General features: G+C 39.5%; 1 protein-coding gene across 4 annotated transcripts in view; it reads left to right on the forward strand.

Moving 5' to 3' along the window:
* Positions 1-25,030, forward strand: part of EMB (embigin) — a 58,976-nt gene that overhangs the window by 27,645 nt on the left and 6,301 nt on the right. Inside the window, exons 4-7 of one of the 4 annotated variants that reach the window (XM_012096956.3) lie at positions 8,696-8,776; positions 8,885-9,074; positions 9,313-9,401; positions 21,043-21,170. In XM_012096956.3, coding sequence (XP_011952346.1) covers positions 8,696-8,776; positions 8,885-9,074; positions 9,313-9,401; positions 21,043-21,170 — 488 coding nt within the window. The remainder of the gene's footprint in view (positions 1-8,695; positions 8,777-8,884; positions 9,075-9,312; positions 9,402-21,042; positions 21,171-25,030) is intronic. The other 3 variants (XM_012096957.3, XM_012096959.3, XM_004017005.4) reach the window with 3 other exon arrangements.

A 25,030-nucleotide genomic window follows, 5' to 3' on the forward strand; every position in this document is an offset into this window, starting at 1 on the left:
GTTCTAGGGTCCATATCAGACTTCCCAACCTGGGGATACAGCAAAGAGACTGGGAATCCCCAAGGAATCTGACTCTGAAGGCCAGCTAGATTTGATTATAGAACTTCCATGGGATTCAGGGAAGCAGAAACTCTTTGAGGGCACAAACAAAACCTTGTGCAGGGGGCCCAGGGGAAAGGAGCAGTGACCCCAAGGGAGACTGAACTAGACCTGCCTGTGTGTGTTTTAGGGTCTCTTGTGGAGTCATGGGTTAGCAGTGGCCTGCTGTGGGGGCCGGGACACTGGCAGCACCAATCCTGGAAGGCATGTGTTGGCATATGTCCTCTTGGTGGTCAGCATTAGCTCTACTGGAGAGCCTGTAGACTCCAGGACTGGGTTGTCTCAGGCCTAACAACTAACAGCCAGGGAGCACTGCTCTACCTATCAGCATACAATTGGATTAAAGATTTACTTAGCATGGCCCTGCCCATCTGAGCAAGACCCAGTTTTCCCCACAGGCAGTCCCTCCCATCATGAAGCTTACACAAGCCTCTTATCTGCATCCAACAGAGGGCAGACAGAAGAAGCAAGAAGTACATTACCTCCCTACATTACTTTGCTGACTAAGGTCCGTCTAGTCAAGGCTATGGTTTTTCCTGTGGTCATGTATGGATGTGAGAGTTGGACTGTGAACAAAGCTGAGTGCCAAAGAATTGATACTTTTGAACTGTGGTGTTGGAGAAGACTCTTGAGAGTCCCTTGGACTGCAAGGAGATCCAACCAGTCCATTCTGAAGGAGATCAGCCCTGGGATTTCTTTGGAAGGAATGATGCTGAAGCTGAAGCTCCAGTACTTTGGCCACCTCATGCGAAGAGTTGACTCATTGGAAAAGACTCTGATGCTGGGAGGGATTGGGGGCAGGAGGAGAAGGGGACGACCGAGGATGAGATGGCTGGATGGCATCACGGACTAGATGGATGTGAGTCTGAGTGAACTCTGGGAGATGGTGATGGACAGGGAGGCCTGGCGTGCTGCGATTCATGGGGTCACAAAGAGTTGGACACGACTGAGCGACTGAACTGAACTGAACTTATCTATCTTATGACTGGAAGTTTGTGCCTCTTGGCCACCATCCTGTTTCCCTTCCCCAGACCCCCACTTCTGGTAATCACAGGTCTGATACCTTTTTCGAGTTTCTTTGTTTTTAAAGTATAACACTACAACACTATTTTAGTTCCCAGTGCATATTACAGTGATTATATATTTCTCTACATTTCAAAATGATCAACACTAGAAGTCTTGTTAAGTCTACACCATCGTAACCGTAAAAAGATCTTACATTATTATTGGCTATATTCCCCACACTGTGTATTTCTCGTCTGTGACTTCTGTATTTTGTAACAAAGTTTATACCTCCTAATCTCTCTCTATTTCTCTTAACCCTCTACCCACCTCCCCTCTGGCAACCATATGTTTGTTCTCTGTCTCTGTGACTATGTTTCTGGTTGGTTGTGTTTGTTCAGTTGTTCTGCTTTTTATATCCCATATAGAAGTGAAATCATTTAGTAATTTTCCTTCTCTGACATATTTTGGTTTGCATAATACCCTTTAGGTCATTCATGTTGCAAATGGAACTATCTTGTTCTAACTTACTTTGGTTTGCATAATACCCTCTAAGTCATTCATGTTGTTGCAAAATGGCAAGATTTCATTTTTTATGGCTGAGCAGTACTCCTGTGTGTGTGTGTGTGTGTGTGTGTGTGTGTGTACATTACATCTTCTTTATCAGTCATCTCTTATTGAGCACTTAGGTTGCTTTCATATCTTGGCTATTGTAAATAATGCTGCAGTGGCTATAGGGGTGCATATATCGTTTAGAATTAATGCTTCTTTTTTTAAAAAATCAGTAACCAGGAATGGAGTTTCTGGATGGTATGGTGTTTCTATACTTAACTTTTTGAGAAACCTCCATAGTGTTTTCCGTGATGGGTGCACCAATTCACATTTCTGCCAGTAGTGCACAAGGGTTCCCTTTTCCCCACGTTCTTATCAGTATTGCTGTTTGTTGTTTTTTGGGTGATAGCCGTTTTGATAGGTGTGATATCTCGCTGTGCTGCTGATGTGCACCTCCCTTTATGATTAGTGATGCGGAGCATCTCTTCATGTGCATGTTGACCATCCGTGTGCCTTCTTTGGAAAAGGTTGAGAAAGGTTCATATACGTTTAAAATTTTAAGACTGTATTGGGACAGAGGTAAATTACTCTATGAATTAAAGAACATTCTTTTAAAAATATAATTCAGAAACTGAGCAAATGAGTATGGTCTGAGAAATGTAGATGTCATGGATTCTTTTATAAAACAGTAAAAAAGCAGAAATGCATTGCACTTGTGGAGTTTTGGGGAAGTTGAAACATTGTCCATTGAGTTAAATAGACAGACTAGTTTTTTGCTAACCAAAAATATTTTCATGTTAGAGATAAAACTTTTTCCATGTTTTCAGTGCTTGTGTTTCCTCATGGGAAGGAAATCAGGCTGTAGAAACACTAGCATATATAGAAAGCAGTGAGATAACAGTTAGGGCTTGGAGAGTGAGTTGGCAAGAAGAAAGACTACACTGCAGTTTTAATGGAGGCATTTAGTTGAAAGTATAAATGTTGAAAATATGTTGATCAAGGTAAAATATATTTTCTTTTTAATTTACTTTCTATCTGTATGAGGTGATGTATATGCCTTGAACTTCTATGGTAATCATTTCATAATGTACATAAATCAGAAACATTGTGCTGTAAACTTATTATAGTGTTATATGGCAATTATGTCTCAAACTGGAGAAGAAAAGAATTTTTAATTAAAAATGTTAATCACATCATTCATTTAGTAACACACTGCTGTATTGCTTTGTTGTTTCTCAGTTGTGTCCAACTCTTCGCTGCCCCATGGACTGCAGCATGCCAGGCTTCCCTGTCCTTCACTATCTCCTGGAGTTTGCCCAAACTCTTGTCCATTGAGTCAATGATGCCATCCAACCATCTTGTCCTGTTTCCCTCTTCTCCTCCTGCCCTAAGTCTTTCTCATCAGCAGTGTATTTCCCAATGACTTGGCTCTTCCCATCAGGTGGTCAAAGTATTGGAGCTTCAGCTTCAGCATCAGTCTTTTCAATGAATATTGAAGGTTGATTTCTTTTAGGATTGACTGGTTTGATCCTTACTGTCCAAGGGACTCTCAAGAGCCTTCTCCAGCACAATTCAAAAGCATCAGTTCTTCGGTGCTCAGCCTTCTTTATGGTCCAATTCTCGTATCTGTACATGACTACTGGAAAAAACCATAGTTTTGACTATATGGACCTTTGTTGGCAAAGTGATGTCTCTGCTTTTTAATACACTGTCTAGGTTTGTCATAGCTTTTCTTCTGAGGAGCAAGCAGAAGAAATATATTGCTATGTTATAAATTTGTTTCATCTTCTATTAATGTTTTCTTTCATTTAAAATCTTGGTTCAGTAGTTTGAAAGTGATGAAGTTATTTCCATTGTTGTGAGCATTTCACATCTCTGAGAGCTGGGATATACTATTTATTGGTTATGAGAATCTGGACTCAGCCACACCTAAGTTTGACATTCTCTGCTATGATTATATTTATGCTTATATTTATGCTTAATATATTTATATTATATTTATGCTATTTTGGGCAAGATAGTCAAACTCTGCTTGCTTTAGCTTCCTCATCCATGAAATAGTGAGAGAATAATGGTACCTAACATTGTAGAACTGCTGTGAAGATTAAATGATATAATTAATATATAACTTTTAGCAACATACATGATAACTTTGCTATATCCCCCAGTGGGATAAATGGTGAGAGGAAAGAAGTGGGTAATTATTCAGTAATTACTATATTATATGACTACTACTTTTCTCATGATAGCTCATTTAATCCTTTCTCCTGTCTCATAAAATATATATTGTCCCATTTTATAAATGAGGAAATTGAAGTGTCCAATATACTTTGTTTTGCCCTGTAAGTAACTCCTTATAAGAGCCCCTGACATCAGGCCGCTCTCTTGTGAAATGGGGGAATGATTCATATTCTAACTTCCTGCTATGTTGGGAGGCTCCAGTTAACCACATCACCAAGAAGAGCATGGTGCCCTGGAACTACCTTCTGGAACATAAATCTCTACACTGCTTCCTGCCAGGAGTGATAATGGCACTACATCTCCCTGCCAATTCTCCCCAGGGAAGTTTGTCATCACCCTTATTGAGGGGCCACAGATATAATGCAAGAGTCAAATAGCCTTTTCTGGGTTCTCTGACCTTGAGCATCTCTTGCCCTGCAGCGAGGCCCGGCTCTCCTCACTCTGAACAGGGGAACCTGCAGGAGTTAACACTTGGGCTGAGCAGCATTCAGCATTCACCAGGAATAAACTCAACTCAGACATGGGAAAGAGATTCACAGATGTCTACAAAGACTATCCCTAAAGCAGAGTTTTGTCAGATATGAAAGGGTGTTTTGGAGATTTGAGTGATGGTGCATCTCTCTGCCACATGTCCTAGACATTTTGACTTCCTGAGAATTTCTTTACAAACTAAGCTTTCCTTTCAAAAATGGAGGGGAATAAACCAAACCAGTTTGGTCTTCTGAGGAGCCATACAGTACCAGCAAAGGCTGTGACTGCTATGAGCAGAGACTGCAGAGATGCAGACCTCTCCATCTGTGTGGAATTGTGTAGTGTTTTTCCTGTGGCTGCCTTATTTCACATGGTGGGCATGGTATCCCTGGAGTTCATCAATGTTGTTGTATATTGCTGAATGAATTACCTCCTTTTTAAAGGCTGAGTGATGTTTCACTGTTTGTATATACTCCATTGTTTTTGTCTGTTCATCATTGGTGGATGGATAGGGTGTTTCTATATCTTGGCTCTTGTGATATGTGGTATCCAAAATAGTCAAATTCAAAGAAGCAAGGGCTTCCCTAGTGGCTCAGATGGTAAAGAATCCACCTGTAATGCAGGAGACCCAGGTTTGAGCCCTAAGTTGAGAAGATCCCCTGGAGAAGAGAATGGCTACCCACCTCCAGATTCTTGCCTGGAGAATTCCATGGACATAGGAACATGGTGGGCTTCAATCCATGGGATCACAAAGAGTCAGACACAAGTGAGTGACTGACACTTTCATGGAAGCAAAGAATATAGTGGTAGTCGCCAGGGGCTTGTGGGAGGGGGAAATGGGGCGGTATTAGTCAAATGTACTGAGTTTCAGTTATGCAAGATGAGTCAGTTCTACTATACAACAGTGTGCCTACAGATGAGATGGTAGGTCTCATGGTAAGTGTCCCTTCTATGATTAAAAGAAAAAGAATACCCCCCCTTTTTTTTGGCAGATGAAAGGTATCTAATCAGAGCAGATAAATAATCCAAGTTTTGCTTTAGAAGGACAACTTTGTTGTTATAGAGAAGAAGTAGAAGAAGAGGAACTCTAGTCAAGAAAAGTTAGGAAGTCATTTTTCTGGTCCTGGTGAAAGATAATGAAAGTGTAGGGGAGGAGAAGGTGTTCCTGGACCCTCTTAGGGGGTCCCTGACTGAGTCTGAAAATTAAACTGAAAAAATAGATTAATAGTAGAAAAGCATGAAATTGATTTAATGTAAGTTTTATGTGACACACATCCTTCATAAGGAAATGAAGACCCAAGGAAACAGTTAAATCTGCAAATTTTTATGCTAGGCTTGATGAAAAGTGAATAGTTGTAGGAGAATATGATAGAGAGTATGAGATACATGTAATAAACTGGGAGAAATTTAGAAAATCCTCTTGCTAGAATTCTTCTATGTGTCCCTTTGTCTTTGGAGATAAAGATGCTCCTTTCCCCCAGGTACAGAGAGGGCACCTCTGCATTGGGGTTTTATGAGCTATTTCAAGAGAGGTGGGCAAGGGGAATGCCAGTAACCTTCCTGCTTCTGCTGTTTTCACAAACTCCTTCAGCTTAAGATAGTTAGTATACCAAGGTGCCATATTTTGGGGTAGTGTGTTCTCAATCTCATCAAAGCCCCTAAGTAAGGGGGGGTTAGAGACAACTGGGCAAATCTGACATTTCAGAGATAAAAATCAACTGAATTCTGCTGGATGTGATTTTCTTAGAGGTCAGGAGAAGAGAAGGCTAATGCATCTCCCTTGGCCCTTTTGAGTTTGAAGAACATTTGGGATATCTAGATTTAGATGCTCAGTAGACAGCTGGAGCTGTGGGCCTGGAGGTCAGGAAGAAAGTCTTGAATGGAGCCAACAGTTTTACAAATAAAGGATGTTAGAAATAATAGTTGAGTCCAACATGGGAAGGTCAAATTGAAAAGTAAAAAGACTAGAGATCAATATTTAGGGGTGGTTGGAAGAATTAACGTACACATTTTTACAACGTTAGGATTGTGAAACAGGAGCAAAGTTAAGGGAATTTCAGGTTTCCCAGATGGCTCAGTGGTAAAGTATCCTCCTGCCAATACAGGAGACACTGGTTCAATCCTTGGGTCAGAAAGATCCCATGGAGAAGGAAATAGCAACTCATTCCAGTATTCTTGCCTGGAGAATCCCATGGACAGAGGAGCCTGGTGGGCTACAGACCATGAGGTCCCAAAGAGTTGGACATGACTTAGCTACTGAGCACACAGAGGGAATTTTGAGAAGTGGGCTTCCCTGGTGATTCAGATGGTAAAGAATCCACCTGCAATGTGGGAGACTTGGTTTTGATCCCTGAGTTGGGAAGATCCCCTGGAGGAGGGCATGGCAGTCCACTCCAGTATTCTTGCTTGAAGAATCCCCATGGACAGAGGAGCCTGGTGGGCTACAGTTCATAGGGTCACAAAGAGCTGGATATGACTGAGAGAGTAAGCACACAGAGGTAGTCTCTGGCAACATCTGATATTTCAAAGACATCAGACAAAACATGAGCTTGGAAAAGAAGTCATCAGGTTAAATAGGCCATTTTTAACCCAAGAGAAAGCACTTTCTGTAATGTGGTAAGATGGAATATTCTGTATTGAAATGAGGGTGTGGGTGAAGACAGAGACTCTTAGGAAGAAGTAGATTTCTTTGACAGACAGGACTAAGATTTATAGCTGTCCTAGAGCGAGGAAAATTTACAGAAAACAGAAGCTCAGGACCAAATACATCAGATCTAGAAACATTTTCTCCTGTTACTGGTACCTAGTATAATTTGTGCATGTACATCTGCTGAAACGTATAAATCCCTTCAGTTTTACCTGACTCATATTTTTTTCTCCTGTATAATTGAATTTCGTTAAGATCTTTCTATACCTAGGAGTTTTGTTTTGTTTTGCTTTTTGGGCATAAAATTCAATTCAGCAGTTTTAGAATTACATGGGTAGTCATTTCAAGCATGTGCTCGCTCGCAAAGCACTTCACACTAGCTGTACTTCACTATTTGAAAAACTTTGCACCTAGCCCTTGCTTAAGGAAGCATTTTTGTAAAGTTTTAAATGTAATTAAGAGTGATGTTTTGCTGTTTTAAATTCAGTTTTTTTCTTTCTACATTATGGCTCTGCATTATGCTTTTAATGATACTATACTATTGAACATGAGATGGAAAAATGTGTTTCTATAAAGCAATGTCCTCTCCCAAACCCAGCCCTTTCCTTCCCAGTACAAGTAAGCATCACTGTTCTGATTTTTGTATAGTCTTTTCCTTGCTTTTTAAAATTGTTTTATCACTTAGGTGTACATCCCTAAATACTATAATTTATTTTGCTTTTTTAAAAAATGCATGTTTTAAAATGTTTTCCTATTCTCTGTATTTCCCAAAAACTAGCAATTGGATTGAGAGACTTAGTTTTAGGGCTCCCTTCCACTTTACTTTTTTTTTTTTTTTTGGACAAACTTAATTCATAGGTAGTAGGATGTTCTTCCTCAGCAGACACACAATTCTGTTTTTGAGATGATTGTAGCAGTTGATGCAAAATGCCTGTTCCTATGATTTCTGCATTTATTCATTGGAATTCTATAAGGAGAAAGTTATCCTTCTTTATTATTTGGTTACCAGTGGTACAATTAGTATAGAAAGAGCAGTGTGCCTACTTGAATTTTTTTAATTTACCACTGTTCAAAATTTAAAATAAGTTGGCACACTTACATATAACTTATATATATATATTTAAGTATATATATATATACTTAATGTAATAATGTATACTTAATGTAATAATATATATACTTATATGTATATATATAAGTTATATACATATTTATATATATATAAATGTTTACATCTTCCTATTTATATATAGATATATCACCTAATGGCTTTGTACTGGTATTTCAAATGCAGTGAAAACTCAGAATTGCAGGATGTTTATTTAAATTCTTCTGTCTCACAACTGCATCTTTATCCCATTCTTACAAGTTCTTAAGGATTTAAGAAAGCTGGGAGTGAGAGAATTAGTATATTATACAAAGTATATTCACAAAACATTCTTGTAGTAACTACCAGTAACATGATCAGTAAAAGGAATTGAAACAGTCACTCCTTTCTGTTCCCACTAGTTTTTGCTTTTACAGTTGTACTGTTTCTACCCCATCAAGAGCATATGGCACTTCTTTAAATAGAACTCTTTCCCCCTATATCCTTGTCAGCTAGCAAGAGTTCGAGTAGATTAAGATCTTAGAATTAGGCTTTTGTGATTCTATTACTGTTGCAACAAACCTTTTTCTTTCCAGCTATGCCTATGAAAGAAAATAATAAAGGGAACCAAATCTGTGTTGACAGAGGAATAATGCTTCAAAGGAATGTTACATTAGGTAACTGTAGCTGTAGCACTATTGTTGATTATTAAAATTTTTTATATGTTGAATTTTCCTTAAATGTAACTTTTACATCCGTTTTTGTTTGTTTTATTTTGTGGCTAGTAGAACGCCCCAATATGCCAGCAGAAAAAAATATCACTTTAGAAAGACCTTCTAATGTAGAACTCACATGCCAATTCACACCATCTGGAAATTTGAATGCAGTAAATGTGACTTGGAAAAAAGGTGATAAACTACTTGAGGATAATTATCTCGTCAATGCAACGGGAAGTATCCTATATACCCAATATAGGTGAGTATATAAAATTTTAACCCGTGTGGCTGGATGAAATCAGTTAAATTCTAGATACTTTTGCTGACTGAGCATTCTTTCCTTTTCTGTCACGTGAATGTTATGCTAATACTCTAATTTGCACATTTACAGAATTGTTTCTTTTTTAAAAATCTTGATTAATGGCTGAGTCTTTTCGTTTTCATTAAGAAGCATTTTTGAGAACTAAGCCTGTATTAATAACATAAATTATCTTTAGGGTCGCCGTCATTAACAGCAAACAGATGGGAAGCTATTCTTGTTTCTTTGGAGAGAAAAAGCAACAAAGGGGCACATTTAATTTGAAAGGTCAGTACTAATCATTTATAGAGTAATAACTTTAAGTACTCTAGCATTATACTCGGAGAATTCTGAATCCTCACATTTTAAAATGATTATTACAATACTAAGAAAGTCATCATATACTTTCCGTGGGGTTATAAGTGGTGATGTTGAAAATGGAGTTTCCCAGTGCCTTCCCAGTTGAAAATAACAGGTTTTAGTTTGAAAGACTAGGCTGCCAGGTTATTTCTACATTTCTTGTAGCACTCTTTTGAATTTATTTATTTATTTAGCTCTCTAAACTCAGAGCTTTCATAATATTCTTCTGGGTGTCTGAGTTACTGCACTCCTAACCTGTGAGATTACGCTTTTGTTGTTCTGTATCAGTGGCTCTAGGACTTGAGATTTTCAGTTCAGTTCAGTTCAGTCGCTCAGTCGTGTCCAACTCTTTGTGACCCCCTGAATCGTAGCACGCCAGGCCTCCCTGTCCATCACCATCTCCTGGAGTTCACTCAGACTCACGTCCATCGAGTCCGTGATGCCATCCAGCCATCTCATCCTCTGTCGTCCCCTTCTCCTCCTGCCCCTAATACCTCCCAGCATCAGTCTTTTCCAATGAGGTAGCCTCTTCGCATGAGGTAGCCAAAGTACTGGAGCTTCAGCTTTAGCATCATTCCTTCCAAAGAAATCCCAGGGTTGATCTCCTTCAGAATGGACTGGTTGGATCTCCTTGCAGTCCAAGGGGCTCTCAAGAGTCTTCTCCAACACCACAGTTCAAAAGCATCAATTCTTCAGCGCTCAGCCTTCTTCACAGTCTAACTCTCACATCCATACATGACTACTGGAAAACCATAGCCTTGACTAGACGGACCTTAGTTGGCAAAGTAACGTCTCTGCTTTTGAATATGCTATCTAGGTTGGTCATAACTTTTCTTCCAAGGAGTAAGCGTCTTTTAATTTCATGGCTGCAGTCACCATCTGCAGTGATTTTGGAGCCCAAAAAGATAAAGTCGGACACTGTTTCCACTGTTTCCCCATCTATTTCCCATGAAGTGATGGGACTGGATGCCATGATCTTCGTTTTCTGAATGTTGAGCTTTAAGCCAACTTTTTCACTCTCCTCTTTCACTTTCATCAAGAGGCTTTTTAGTTCCTCTTCACTTTCTACCATAACGGTGGTGTCATCTGCATATCTGAGGTGATTGATATTTCTCCCAGCAATCTTGATTCTAGCTTGTGTTTCATCCAGTCCAGCGTTTCTCATGATGTACTCTGCATATAAGTTAAATAAGTAGGGTGACAATATACAGCCTTGACGTACTCCTTTTCCTATTTGGAACCAGTCTGTTGTTCCATGTCCAGTTCTAACTGTTGCTTCCTGACCTGCATACGGATTTCTCAAGAGGCAGGTCTGGTGGTCTGATATTCCAATCTCTTGAAGAATTGTCCACAGTTTATTGTGATCCACACAGCCGAAAGCTTTGGCATAGTCAATAAAGCAGAAATAGATGTTTTTCTGGAACTCTCTTGCTTTTTCCATGATCCAGCGGATGTTGGCAATTTGATCTCTGGTTCCTCTGCCTTTTCTAAAACCAGTTTGAACAGTAGGAAGTTCATGGTTTACATATTGTTGAAGCCTGGCTTGGAGAATTTTGAGCATTACTTTACTAGCATGGGTGGTAGTGCAGTTGTGTGGTAGTTTGAGCATTCTTTGGCATTGCCTTTCTTTGGGATTGGAATGAAAACTGACCTTTTCCAGTCCTGTGGCCACTGCTGAGTTTTCCAAATTTGTTGGCATATTGAATGCAGCACTTAAAAATAATAAGGGGGTGCATAAAGGTTGCCTGGTTTTGTTTTAATCAAATAAGGCCAAACCCTAGAGTGTAATCCATAGCTGTCCTCCATGGGAAAAAAAAGTCAAAGTATTTTACTCTTACCACCATGAAACCAAACTTTAAGGGTCTTAATCTCATAATATAGACTAGTTGTTCAAATTGGGTAATTATCGTCACAAAAAAACCATATTTTATGATATTAACAGCTTAGTGAATGTCACTGTCCCTGATGGTAATTGGGGAATGCAGTCTGTTGCCATGTTTTGGGCTTTGTTTCATGTTAATTTCCCAGGACACATGAGAAATTGTGTTTTTTTTGCGTTTCCTAAAGATTGTGAAATCTGGCTAGCTGCTCTGACAAAATGTACTGTCCCCAGAGTCCCATCAATAGCAGGATGGCCTGCTCCATCATTGCCATGATTTCAGATCATCCCCTCATTCATGCCTCCCTGTAGTCCCTCTGCACGCAGACTCATTTCCTTCAGGTGGTTTTGTATATGTTCCTACTGAATAAATAGAATAAATCCTGTATTTATGCACTTTGGTCTTTGCAAAGGCAGAATCTGTTATCATCTTTTGATTATTTTGATCATGGATGTTCTCTTTTAACCATCTTTCCTCCATTTGCCTAATTTAACCTAGTGAATGTTAGAAACATCGTATAAATTTCCTTCCCTTATTTCTTCTCTTCCCTTCTCTTTTCCTTTCTTTCCCCAGTCTTTTTCTCTGCCCTCTGCAACCATTCTAATGAGCTAACAGATACTTAACATGTGGACACACACACAACCCTAGTAAACAATTTATTGTGTCTCCTTTAAACGCATAAAGAAAGGCTAGAGGTCTTGAGGAAATGCCTATCAAATCTTGAGGCTCAAAGTGCCTCCAGGAGATTCAATTTAAAAAATTGCTTTTTCTCTTCCTCTAAATAGTACCGATTTCTAGAAGTATGTATTGTCATACCTGTTCAAAGTTTAAATATTAAATTCATTTTTTGTTATTAGTACTCATAATAAATTACATTACTGCTTGGAACTGATCATTCTGGCCTCTAATGTGAAAAGAAGCATTTTCATTTTCAATGTACCATGTTTTGGGGACTTCCCTGGTGGCTCAGACAGTAAAGAATATGCCTGCAATACAGAAGACCCTGGTTTGATCCCAGGGTTAGGAAGATCCCCTGGAGAAGAGAATGGCTACCCACTCCAGTATTCTTGCATGGAGAATTCCACACACAGACGAGCCTGGTAGGCTACAGTCCATGGGGTAGCAAAGAGTCAGACACGACTGAGTGACTAACACTTTAATAAAGTTAATGCCAGTCTTAAAGAAGGCCTCTTAATTTATATCTATTTTGAGTAACTAGGTTGATGCTGGCTTTTGTTAGAAGCACCTACACAAGGTCTCGGTTTGAAATCAAGTGCTTGAGGAATACAAGGAGCCACTGAATACTTACTTTTTTTGCTTTTGATAGTTTTCTTGAAACAATTTATTTTCAGTTTATTAGTTTTAAATGCCCACTTAACAGTGTAACTTTTAAGTGTGTCCTATATCTTAAAGATTTTATATAATTAATAATTTGGGCCCTTCCAGATTCTTGCTGATAAAATAATTCTGTTTATTTAAGGTGACTATTACTTGGAGGAATTATTTGAGCATAATTTAATAGCATTTGCAGAATAATTCATATTATAGTTGTTTAGATCTTGTGAGGCTTCTAGACTAGTGTATATTTTTATAAATATCCTGTATTTCTTTTTTTCCATGTGGATTGCTTATGACTTTTCCTAAGAAAGATTATCTTTTCAATTGAGTGTAGATGAAAAGGCCGTTTTATCCTCTATTTGAGCCTATTTTATCCTCTAATTGAGCACCCCTCCCCAAATTCTGCTGTTGACTACATGAGTCAACTGGAGTGCGTGCGCCTGAGACCGCCAAACAGTTTATCAGCAAAGTCCCTCTTTCTCCTTTTATGGGAATTGGTTGATTTATTACTGTTGTTTTTCAGTCAGTAAATCGTGTCCAACTCTTTGTGACCCCACAGACTGCAGGATATCAGGCTCCTTTGTCCTCCACTGTCTCCTGGAGTTTGGTCAAATTCATGTACATTGAGTTGGTGATGCCATCTCACCATCTCACCTTCCGCTGCTTCCTTCTCCTTTTGCCTTCAGTCTTTCTAAGCATCAAGGTATTTTCCAATTAAAATTAGTAATTTCTGCTAAGTCCCACTTGACTTCAGACTCCAGGATGTCAGGCTGTAGGTGAGTGACTATACCTTCCTGGTTATCTGGGTCATTAAGACCTTATCTGTATAGTTCTTTTGTGTATTCTTGCCACCTGTTCTTAATCTTTTTTGCTTTGTTAGGTTCTTACTGTTTCTGTCCTTTATCATGCCCATCCTTGGATGAAATATTCCCTTGAGATCTCTGTGCTCTTGAAGAGAGATCTCCCATCTTTCCCATTCTACTGTTTTCCTCTGTTTCTTTGCATTGTTCGTTTAAGAAGCCCTTCTTATTTTTCCTTGCTGTTCTTTGGAACTCTGCATTCAGATGGATATATCTTTGACCTTATTCCTTTGCCTTTCACTTCTCTTCTTTCCTCAGTTATTTGTCAGGCCTCCTCAGACAGCCATTTTGCCTTTTTGCATTTCTTTTTCTTTGGGATGGTTTTGGTCACTGCCTCCTGTAGAGTGTTAAAACCTCCATCCATAGTTCTTCAGGCTCTCTGTCTACCAGATCTAATCCCTTGAACCTATTTGTCACCTCCACTGTATAGTCATCAGTTCAGTTCAGTCGCTCAGTCGTGTCCGACTCTTTGCGACCCCATGAATCACAGCACGCCAGGCCTCCCTGTCCATCACCAACTCCCGGAGTTCACTCAGACTCGTGTCCATCGAGTCAGTGATGCCATCCAGCCATCGCATCCTCTGTCGTCCCCTTCTTCTCCTGCCCCCAATCCCTCCCAGCATCAAAGGGATTTGATTCAGCTCATCCCTGAATGGCCCTAGTGTTTTTCCCTACTTTCTTCAATTTAAGCCTGAATTTTTCAATAAGGAGCTCATGATCTGAGCCACAGTCAGCTCCAAGTCTTGTTTTTACTAACTCTATAGATCTTCTCCATCTTTGACTATACTACAAGATTTTAAAAAACCTGAACATCCCTGATGAGTATGTTGTGAAAAAACCTGCTGAGTTTGTGTGTTTGTCTGTTGGTGACAGCACAGGGAGAAAGCAAAGGTCACACCTGAAGCTTGCAACTGCTAATATGTCAGTGATTACCTTGCAACTGCTAATATGTCCATGATGGTCTACCATGTTTTTCAGTAGAAGGTAAAATATTCTAAAGTGGATACGGAAAGTTTCTATAATAACAATCTGTTAAAATCTCTTAGTACCAAGATGCAGAATATAGGACAAAGAACTTAGAAGACACAGTGACATTTTGATAGTACCAAGAAACCTCTCTTCTCCCAGCCATCTGTCCTCACCTGGGAGCATCCAACCAGTCAAAGTAGGGAAGAACAGAATAATAGAAACAGTTGGAACTTCAGCTTCAAAAAGTGTATTGATAGAAGTGTATAGTGTATTAATAGAATGCTAGTTAGCTGGCTTTGACTACATGGGAGAATCTTTTTCTAATTCAATAACACCTAAACATCCTTGAGCCAAAAGTGACACAGGCTGATGTTTTATAGTTCACAAATATGCAAATAGAAATCTCTAAGCTTACAACTCCATAGGGCTTTCACTTCCACTAAGTAGTTCCTAGACCTTACCTTCCTTGACACATCTCAGTCAGCAAATTTACTGTCTTAAAATTTGAATTCTTTCAACCCAAAGAGTGTGTGTCCTACTTTATCCAGAGTTCCATAAAGCCAACAGGACATATTAGAATGCTCTAACACTGCCCTTCTATTTGTAAATATTTCTAAACATAAGCAGAAACCCAGAATCATCTGTTACCTCTGGAGAAGTTTGAACAAATCAGTGTTCCTTGAGTATAGTGCCTTTTCTAATTTTGATGCACATCACTCTTATCAGTCAAAGAAAGCATATCAGAGCAGTGATTAATGTCATTTGGCTTTTAGTTTAGGGTATCATCAAGGAAACAGAAGAGATGCAAAGAATACAGAATGTGAGTTTTGTTTCCCTGTGGTATCCCTCAGTCACTGTCAGTTATCTGCAGTTAACATTTAACCTCGGAGAAGGCAATGGCACCCCACTCCAGTACTCTTGCCTGGAAAATCCCATGGAGGGAGGAGCCTGGTAGGCTGCAGTCCATGGGGTCGCGAAGAGTCAGATACAACTGAGTGACTTCACTTTCATGCATTGGAGAAGGAAATGGCAACCCACTCCAGTACTCTTGCCTGGAGAATCCCAGGGATGGGAGAGCCTGGTGGGCTGCTGTCTATGGGCTCGCACAGTTGGACACGACTGAAGCTACTTAGCAGCAGCAGCAGCAACATTTAACCTGGGATGCTTTCATAGCATACCCATGTGTTCCTCACCCAAACCTCATAAAATACCCAGGATTTTCTTGAAAAGCACCCGTCAGCTACCAGTTGTGCCTCCCAAGCCTGTGCCTCTTAGAGGCTCACTGCAGACCAATGTATCTTTTGCCATCTCAAATGTTACCTGTCTTCCACTTTTGATTCTTAGCTTGTGAGTGAATTTCAATATTTTGCTCATAGTTCAACACACATTCCCATGCTGAAGCATGGCCTGATTAATTTCCAAAAAGAAGCATGCTGAAATTGAGAAGCAGGATAGGTGTCTGGGAGATCCACAAGCTGGGAAAGCAGAAACTGTGTCCCTACCTGGTGCTCAACCAAACCAGTTTCACAGTCTGTCTTCAAAGCAGTGCTTGTTTTAAGGTGAGCCTAGCCTGGCTCTAGAAACAACTGTATCAGAGCTACACTATGAAAAAGCGGTGCCAGATATCTACACGTTGTGCCTCTGCATGTGGAGCTCAAGAAGGGTGGCTCTGTTCCATCTGAGGTTTGGAAGGAACCTTGTGGCTTCAGAAAAGAATCCATATGTTAGCCAAGCTCAAAACTACTTAATCTGCCGGTATTTGGTTTCTTAGTCACTCAGTCGTGTCTGATTCTTTGCAATTCCATGGACTATAGCCTGCCAGGTTCCTCTCCATGGGATTTTCCAGGCAACAATACTGGAGTGGGTTGCCATTTTCTTCTCCAAGGAATCTTTTCGACCCAGGGATTGAACCTATGTCTCCTGCATTGGCAGGCAGATTCTTTAACCCTCAGCCACCAGGGAAGCCAGTCTTTTAACTGAGGCCTCTCCAAAAGTAGAGTTGATCTTTCCAGGTAGGGCTTTATCCCTCAAAGTGCTTCTGTGTTCTCATACTCCATTTAGTAGTAAAGCCACGTCAGCTCTTGGGAATATTGGAATGGAGTCCGATTAAAAGGTGCTACTGAGTTGATAGTGTTTTGTCAGGATATCCAAGAATAACTCCATTCTTACCTGGTGCAGTCATTCCTCTTCACAACAAAATCTCAAACATGGAAATACACACAGAAAAGAGACACCAAATAAATAAATTAATTTAAAAAAAAAAAAAGAAAAGAGACACCAAAGAAAAATAACATCTCATTATCGGCCAGACGTGGCTACAGACCTTGCTGAAATCCTTAGGTGACTTCTTTTTTCTCACTTAGGTCTTACTAACCTTAAACCAAAGCAGAGTCACCTATGCTTTCACAGTCCAAGCTCAGTTTGATACTTATTTCCTCAGACAGGAGGAGAGACCCTCCGAAACCAGAAAAACACATGCTGAGTATGAGGCTGAGTTATTTATACCTCCAGATTCCTAGCCCTAGAAAACAAGGCCCAATCTGTGCCCTGGAATATGACCCATCCAGAACTCACCCCCCGTCTAGGACTGAAAAACTGGAGGGTTGAATGAGAGTTGGGAATTTAATACTGAGGTCACCAGGGAATTCAGTCCAGCCCCTCCCCAGACTTCTGTTTTCTTCTCCAGTGCCTCCTGAGGAAACGGGCTCTACCATAAGAAAAATGAAACAAAATATGTTCTGTGGTTCAAGCTAAATTAAACCTTTTAACATTGTGACGTTTAAAGTTATTGTCTTATTTTTCAGGAACTTAACATACCGTTCTCATGTTCATGTCAATATGTATAGTCAGTCTTCTCTTGGGTGCTAGCTTTGCTCCTGGTTTTCTTGTATGGGTTCTTCTATTAGAGTGCTGTCTGGATCTACAAATGGCCCTGAAGGGGTAGCCCAAGACTGAGGAAATTGAACTGGATAAAAAAAAATAACTTGATCTAGTAAGAACACTTACGTGAGAGATACCCTCTTTACTTTTATTATAAAAAGACACGTGTATAGTATTTAAAAATTTCGCTCATGGTATCAAAGTATTACTTGCTTTATTCTGCCTTGTTAAATTCAGTATGTGTTGAATGGGCCATTTCCTTTATATTCTTAGGTTTTATAATAATATGTAAAGTTATTATTCCATTTATTCTTTCTGCTCCATATACAACATAGCTCTGGAAACAATAATTTCTTTTTAACTTTTAACCAATTTCATTTCTTTTCATGGTAAGGAGAGGTAATTAGGTCCCCTGATTTAAATTGTTCTAATTTATACTTAAATTGTAATTCTTAAACAAACAAACTCATTCATCTGTGTTAGCCAAGGACTTGAATGAGTTTTTTAAGTGGTAGAATTTGTTTTACAGCTTCACAGCAAACTTTTTAAATATATATATTATTAAAGGATGAATTGGTACCACCACCAGCATCTCAAAGCTACTGTTTCTTCATTCTTCTGGGCCTTGTCCCCTGTGAATTCATTTTTTATTTTCCATCATTTTAATCCCTTTTAATCACCTTTCTCAGATGAGTTGGTTGTTCTGTAAAAGACTCAGTTTGGATGCTTTTCCTCATTCAGGGGTGTTCTTATACACTCTTAAAGTTCTGAAATGAATTCAGATGAATCTCCAGTTCTCCTTTCATTCTGTGTTTTATTTCTTCTGTCTTCCACACAGCCTAGAAATCATTCCTGCACACACTAATAATCCACGCCACTAAGCTGGCGAATGCAGGAAGGCCATGGGCGTTATAAATTATAAGAAGCTCTGTTAAGAAGAGCAGTACCAGCACCTGGACACAGCAAAAGTTTGAATTCCGTGGTGTTCACTCTACACCAAGGGCTTTCCTGGTGGCTCAGCGGTAAAGAATCTGCCGGCCAGTGCAGGAGACATGGATTTGATCGCTGGGTCAGCAAGATGCCTTGGAGAAGGAAATGGAAACCCATTCCGATTATTGTTGCCTGAGAAATCCCATAGACAGAGGAGCCTGGGTGGCTACATTCCATGGAGTTGCAAAAGAGGTGGACACGACTTAGCAACTAAAGCAAAACAACTGCTCTACACCGAGCAGTGTTATATATTGTGCTCCTGTACTTGGTTCTTTGCAGTAACACTGTAGGGGAGGGCATAATCTACCTGTGTCCTCAGCACTAGTGACATTGAAACTGTAATTCTAACTCAGATATTTCCTGGACCTAGAGCTCATGTCTGTCGCGTCACCATCACGTTGTGCTGACTAATTCAAACACTCATGATCTTTGAAATGGACAAGTAATGACTACATTTCCCTTAAAGTCCCTCAGACTCATGGCTACCAAAAGGGAATATGGGACACGAGGAGGCTCTCAGAAGGAGTGCTCAGAATATTCTCTGGCAAGGTCAGCTCACCAGTTTCTTGTGACTGGGATGACCTCAGTCACAACAGTTACATGGGTTCCACGTCTCTCCTTCCTCAGGAGCGCCCTAGTGGTACCTTACTAGGTGCTCATAAACTGTTAGTGGGGGTGATTACAAATTATGATTGGCAGTTCACACGTGGTTAATGTAAAATTGTACATCATTCCATCTTGTCAAAACAGGTTTCCTTGGTAATAATAGGTATAGTAATCATTGACTTACAGATTGCTCTGCCATCTTAAGATTTCTGGAATATTTGCACTGGTGATATGTCTTTCTCATTTGCATCTCTTTATTTTTAGCAGTACCTCATTCAGTACTATGCTGGGCAGGTTTACTGATGAAGGAGAGGATGATGTGTGCAGTTGTATTTAGCCCCATGTGAAACCATAAGGAAAATGGAAGACTTCCCACATTCATCACAATAATGTTAATCACCTAAAGAGAGACTGTGAAGAAATCCAACCCTATTTTTATCCCCTATACAAGTGGTTACGTTGAGGAGAGTGTGTGTGTGTGTGTGTGTGTGTGTGTGTGTGTGTGTGTTAGTCATTCAGTTGTGTCTGGCTCTTTGCAACCCCATAGACTGTAGCCCTCCAGGCTTCTCTGTCCATGGAGTTCTCTAGGCAAGAATACTGGAGTGGGTTGGCATTCCCTTCTCCCGGGGATCGTCCCGATTCAGGGATCGAACCCTGGTCTCCTGCACTGCAGACAGATTCTTTACCATCTGAGCCACCAGGGAGGCCCATACAAGTGGATATAGAAGTCAGAATTTCTTTTCTAGTTATGATTGTTTTGCCCTTCCTCATCTTTATAATTCACATATCCATAAAATGCTCAGTTATCCTTGGGTAGTAGAAAGCCAAGAGCATTTAGAAAATGTGTTTAATCTGGAAACTTAATTTTAGCAACTAAAATTGATCTTTCCATTTTCCACCCTGACCCTCCCAAAATAAAATATAAAAATAGGATAACAAATGAATAGCAAATAATATCTATAAAATTTGTCAACATAATATTATTAAAATGTACACATAATGTCAAACACTCTCTGCTAGCAAACCAACAAAAAGGAAAACCAAAACACAAAACCTGCTAAAATTAGTAAAAGAAAAGATATCAACAAAAGTCATCTTTGTTGATAAGTTTCTATCTCCAGTATAAATGTATATTCTCTAATATATCCCTTGAGGTCCATCAGAAGGAATTGATTTCATCATGGAGGCTACTGGTTGATCTTTATTGCTTTGCTTATGTTGGTCTGTTTTAATTTTCTTACCAAATTATTCTGAAGAAGGAAATGGCAACCAACTCCAGTATTGCCTGGAGAATCCCACGGACAGAGGAGCCTGGAGGGCTAGAGTTCATAGGGTTGCAAAGAGTCGGACCCAACTGAAGTGACTTAGCACACACATACCAAGTTATTCATAGCCTTAATTAATTTTTCTAAATTCAGTACTCAATTTTGGGCTATTAATAATGGCATCTGCTTCTAACTTTATGAAGTAGATTATCACAGTGACTATTAGTTTTTTGGGTTTTTTTTTTTTAGCAAAACCACATGAATTTTTCATCTCATTTTCCTTTTCTCTCTTAAATTTCCTTTGTTCATTCCTCATCTTCTCAGCTTCTCCAACCCTTTTCATAAATTTGTATGAACTAAGAATTTTAAATCCTAAAAATTTTGTCTCCTTACTTAAGTGCCATCTAAGGGTAAACTTTAAGAGAAATATTTGTTCTAAAGTAATTTAGTAGGTGGGATGAAAAAATAGACTTGAAAAACATGAAGTTTATTTCGTATCCAAAGTATGTAACAGTTTATTACAATATTTATAACTGTTATTAGGCTCATAATAGAAGACCTTTCTTCTCTTTCTGTACTACTGGCCAATTACGTTGCACTACCTACGTACTACAACCGTCCATGGTAACTACTGGGCATTGATTCATTTTATATAGAACTAAAACTACAGAAAGAAAATCATATATAAATGAAAAAATAAAAGGATAAATTATATTCAACTTGAATACATCCTGCCATTCAGACTTTTTTAGTAATATGTATATTTATACATTTTCCTTAGTTCCTGAAATTAATGGAAAAAACAAACCACTGATCACTTACGTGGGGGATACAGTTGTTTTGATATGTAAATGTCAAGATTGTCTTCCTTTAAATTGGACCTGGTACAGTGGCAATGGGAGTGTACAGGTAAGATAATGTTTCTTTTACTTATAAAATAAACACATTTATTTGATAAGTAATAAGATTGTATTATACTCAAAGTTCTTAGGACTATTACTTCTTCTCTTATTCTTAAATACATGATCATGGAGAAAGAACAGTGATGAATGGAGTTGTTTGATGTTTTTAGCACTTTACATTATACATCTCAGTTCAGTTCAGTTCAGTTTAGTTGCTCAGTCGTGTCCGACTCTTTGCGACCCCATGAATCGCAGCACGCCAGGCCTCTCTGTCCATCACCATCTCCCGGAGTTCACTCAGACTCATATCCATCAAGTCTGTGATGCCATCCAGCCATCTCATCCTCGGTCGTCCCCTTCTCATCCTGCCCCCAGTCCCTCCCAGCATCAGAGTCTTTTCCAATGGATACTCCCAATGTTTCATTAGCTGGTACTTTGTTTTATATTTAGCAACTTATTTAAATTCACTGAAAGTTAAAATTCATTTTTAGTTGATAAGCTTAGGTATAATCCCAACAAAAATTATTCTTTTTTTTTCCTTATCATTTCATGAAAGTAACTTGAAAAAAAGGAAGTTATCTTTTCCTGCTTCTGTCTCTAGAAACATTTGTGATAGAATGCAATATATTGGCAACATTTAAGGAAAGAATGAAAATTAGGTAACTTAAACTTAGGTTTTGGGTTCTTTTAGTGTCATTGACCTCTTTTATGCCTCCAGGGACCTAGGGGAAGCCAGATACTTTAAATTCCTACTAAAAAATGAATGGCTTTTCAAAGACCTGATATTAAGAAAAACACGCTGCTGCTGACAAGTGCTCAGTCCTGTCTGACTCTTTGCAACCTCATAGACTGTAGCCCGCCAGACTCCTCTGTCCATGGGATTCTCCAGGCAAGAATACTAGAGTGGGTTGCCATGACCTCTCCAGGGGATCTTCCCATCCAGGAATTGAATCCAGGTCTCCTGCATTCCAGGCATATTCTTTACCATCTGAACCACCAGGGAAGCCCAAGAATACTGGAGTAGCCTATCCCTTCTCCAGGGGAACTTCTGGACCTAGGAATTGAACCAGGGTCTCCTGCATTGCAGGTGGATTCTTTACCAGCTAAGCTACCTGGAAAGCCCGCATATGTCATACTAGACAAAAAATAGCCAAATCTAATTATGTTGAACTTCGAGAGTACAGTCTGTGCTTCTTTCCATTTTACTAAGTGTCTCTCAATTTAGCCCCAAGCATGGATCATATTAGGATATAAGAAAAGTGCAGCAAAGAGAGTACAAGTCAAAACTTTAGGTCAAGTGTTTTTTCAAAATGTACATGAACCATCTGCATCAGACTCAACGTGGGGTGCCTACTAAACATGAGGTGCTTTGATTTATCAGCCCTGAGTTAGAGAGTACCTTTGTAACAAGATTACAGGCAAAGCTGTGCACAGAGAGCCTGGTTGGTATAATTTTTTGGCAAATAATAAACTCACAGTTCTTCATCAGATAATCTCCCGGAATACTTGTATTCGGATTAGCATTTATTGATCACTGCAGTTGAATAATAGAGCAATGAAGGCAGCAAATGGCCTACGAGTAAAATTTAATTTAAATAGATTAAATAAATCAACCCCCAAATAGCTTGGTATGGATCTTAAAAGACTGAAGAAAACCCAGTGAATTCCAGAAACTGACTTGATTGAAAGAGAAATACAGCTTTGAAAAGACAGAAAGTATACAGACCACCTTGCTTACCAGGCTCTCAGGAAGATCTGCTAGTCCTTCTACATCAGCTTTAAAGGCCTGAAGATGTCTGTTCCAGTCTGAGGAACTCCCAGTGTCAAGAACCAGGGAGCTTCCTTAATAGGAATGATCAGTTTAATAGCTTAATCAACTTAATAGTTGATTTAATGCGTGTATGCCTGCACTTGTGAAGGAGGAAGTACTTTGAACAACTAGCCAGGTATTCTGACATGAAGCCTGGATGGATGGTTTCAATCCATCCTCCTGCCTTCGATCTTTCCCAGAGTCAGGGTCTTTCAGTTGAGTCAGTTCTTCGCATCAAGTGGCCAAAATACTGGAATTTCAGCTTCAGCATCAGTCCTTTCAATGAATATTCAGGACTGATCTCCTTTAGGATGGACAGGTTGAATCTCCTTGCAGTCCAAAAGGGACTTTCAAGAGTCTTCTCCAACACCACAGTTCAAAAGCATCAATTCTTTGGTGCTCAGCTTTCTTTATAGTCCAACTCTAATATCCATACATGACTACTGGAAAAACCTTAGCTTTGACTAAATGGACCATTGTTGGCAAAGTAATGTCTCTGCTTTTGATATGCTGTCTAGGTTGGTCATAGCTTTTCTTCCAAGGAGCAAGCATCTTTTAATTTCATGGCTGCAGTCAACATTGGCAGTGATTTTGGAGCCCCCCAAAATAAAGTCTGTCACTGTTTGCATTGTTTCCCCATCTATTTGCCATGAGTGGTGGGACTGGATGCCGTGATCTTAGTTTTCTGAATGTTGAGCTTTAAGCCAACTTTTTCACTCCTCTTTTACTTTATCAAGAGGCTCTTTATTTCTTCTTTACTTTCTGCCATAAGGGTGGTGTTACCTGCATATCTCAGGTTGTATATATTCCTCCTGGCAATCTTAATTCAAGCTTGTGCTTCATCCAGTCCAGCATTTCTCATGATGTACTCTGCATATAAGTTAAATAAGCAGGGTGACAATATACAGCCTTGACATACTCCTTTCCCGATTTGGAACCAGTCTGTTGTTCCATGTCTGGTTCTAACACTTTCTTCTTAACCTGCATACATGTTTCTCAAGAGTAGGTAAGCTGGTCTGGTATTCTCGTCTCTTTCAGAATTTTTCACAGGTTGTTGTGATGCACACAGTCAAAGGCTTTGGCATAGTCAATAAAGCAGAAGTAGATGTTTTTCTGGAACTCCCTTGCTTTTTTTATGATCCAGTGGATATTGGCAATTTGATCTCTGGTTCCTCTGCCTTTTCTAAATCCAGCTTGAACATCGATAAGTTCACAGTTAATGTACTGTTGAAGCCTGACTTGGAGAATTTTGAGCATTACTTTGCCTGTGTGTGAGATGAGTGCAGTTGTGTAGTAGTTTGAGCATTCTTTGGCATTGCCTTTCTTTGGGATTGGCATGAAAACTGACCTTTTCCAGTCCTGTGGCCACTGCTGAGTTTTCCAAATTTGCTGGCATATTGAGTGCAGCACTTTCACAGCATCATCTTTTAAGATTTGAAATAGCTCAACTGGAATTCCATCACCTCCACTAGCTTTGTTCTAGTGATGCTTCCTAATGCCCCCTGACTTTGCATTCCAGGATTTCTGGCTCTAGGTGAGTGATCGCACTATCGTGGTTATCTGGGTCATGAATAACTTTTTTGCATAGTTCTTCTGCATATTCTTTCCACCTCTTCTTAATATCTTCTGCTTCTGTTAGGTCCATACCATTTCTGTCCTTTATTGTGCCCATCTTTGCAAGAAACGTTCTCTTGGCATCTCTAATTTTCTTGAAGAGATCTCTTGTCTTTCCCATTCTGTTGTTTCCCTCTGTTTCTTTGCACTGATCGTTGAGAAAGGCTTTCTTATCCTCCCTTGTTATTTGGAACTCTGCATTCCAATGGGTATATATTTCCTTTTCTCCTTTGCTTTTAGCTTCTCTTCTTTTTACAGCGATTTTTAAGACCTCCTTAGGCAACCATTTTGCATTTTTGCATTTCTTATTCTTGGAGATGGTCTTGACCACTGCCTCCTGTACAGTGTCATGAACCTCCGTCCGTAGTTCTTCAGGCTCTCTATCAGATCTAATCCCTTAAATCTATTTGTCACTTCCACTGTATAATTGTAAGGGATTTGAT

This window comes from Ovis aries, chromosome 16 (assembly GCF_016772045.2).
Source record: "Ovis aries strain OAR_USU_Benz2616 breed Rambouillet chromosome 16, ARS-UI_Ramb_v3.0, whole genome shotgun sequence".
In the NCBI taxonomy this organism is placed as follows: domain Eukaryota; kingdom Metazoa; phylum Chordata; class Mammalia; order Artiodactyla; family Bovidae; genus Ovis; species Ovis aries.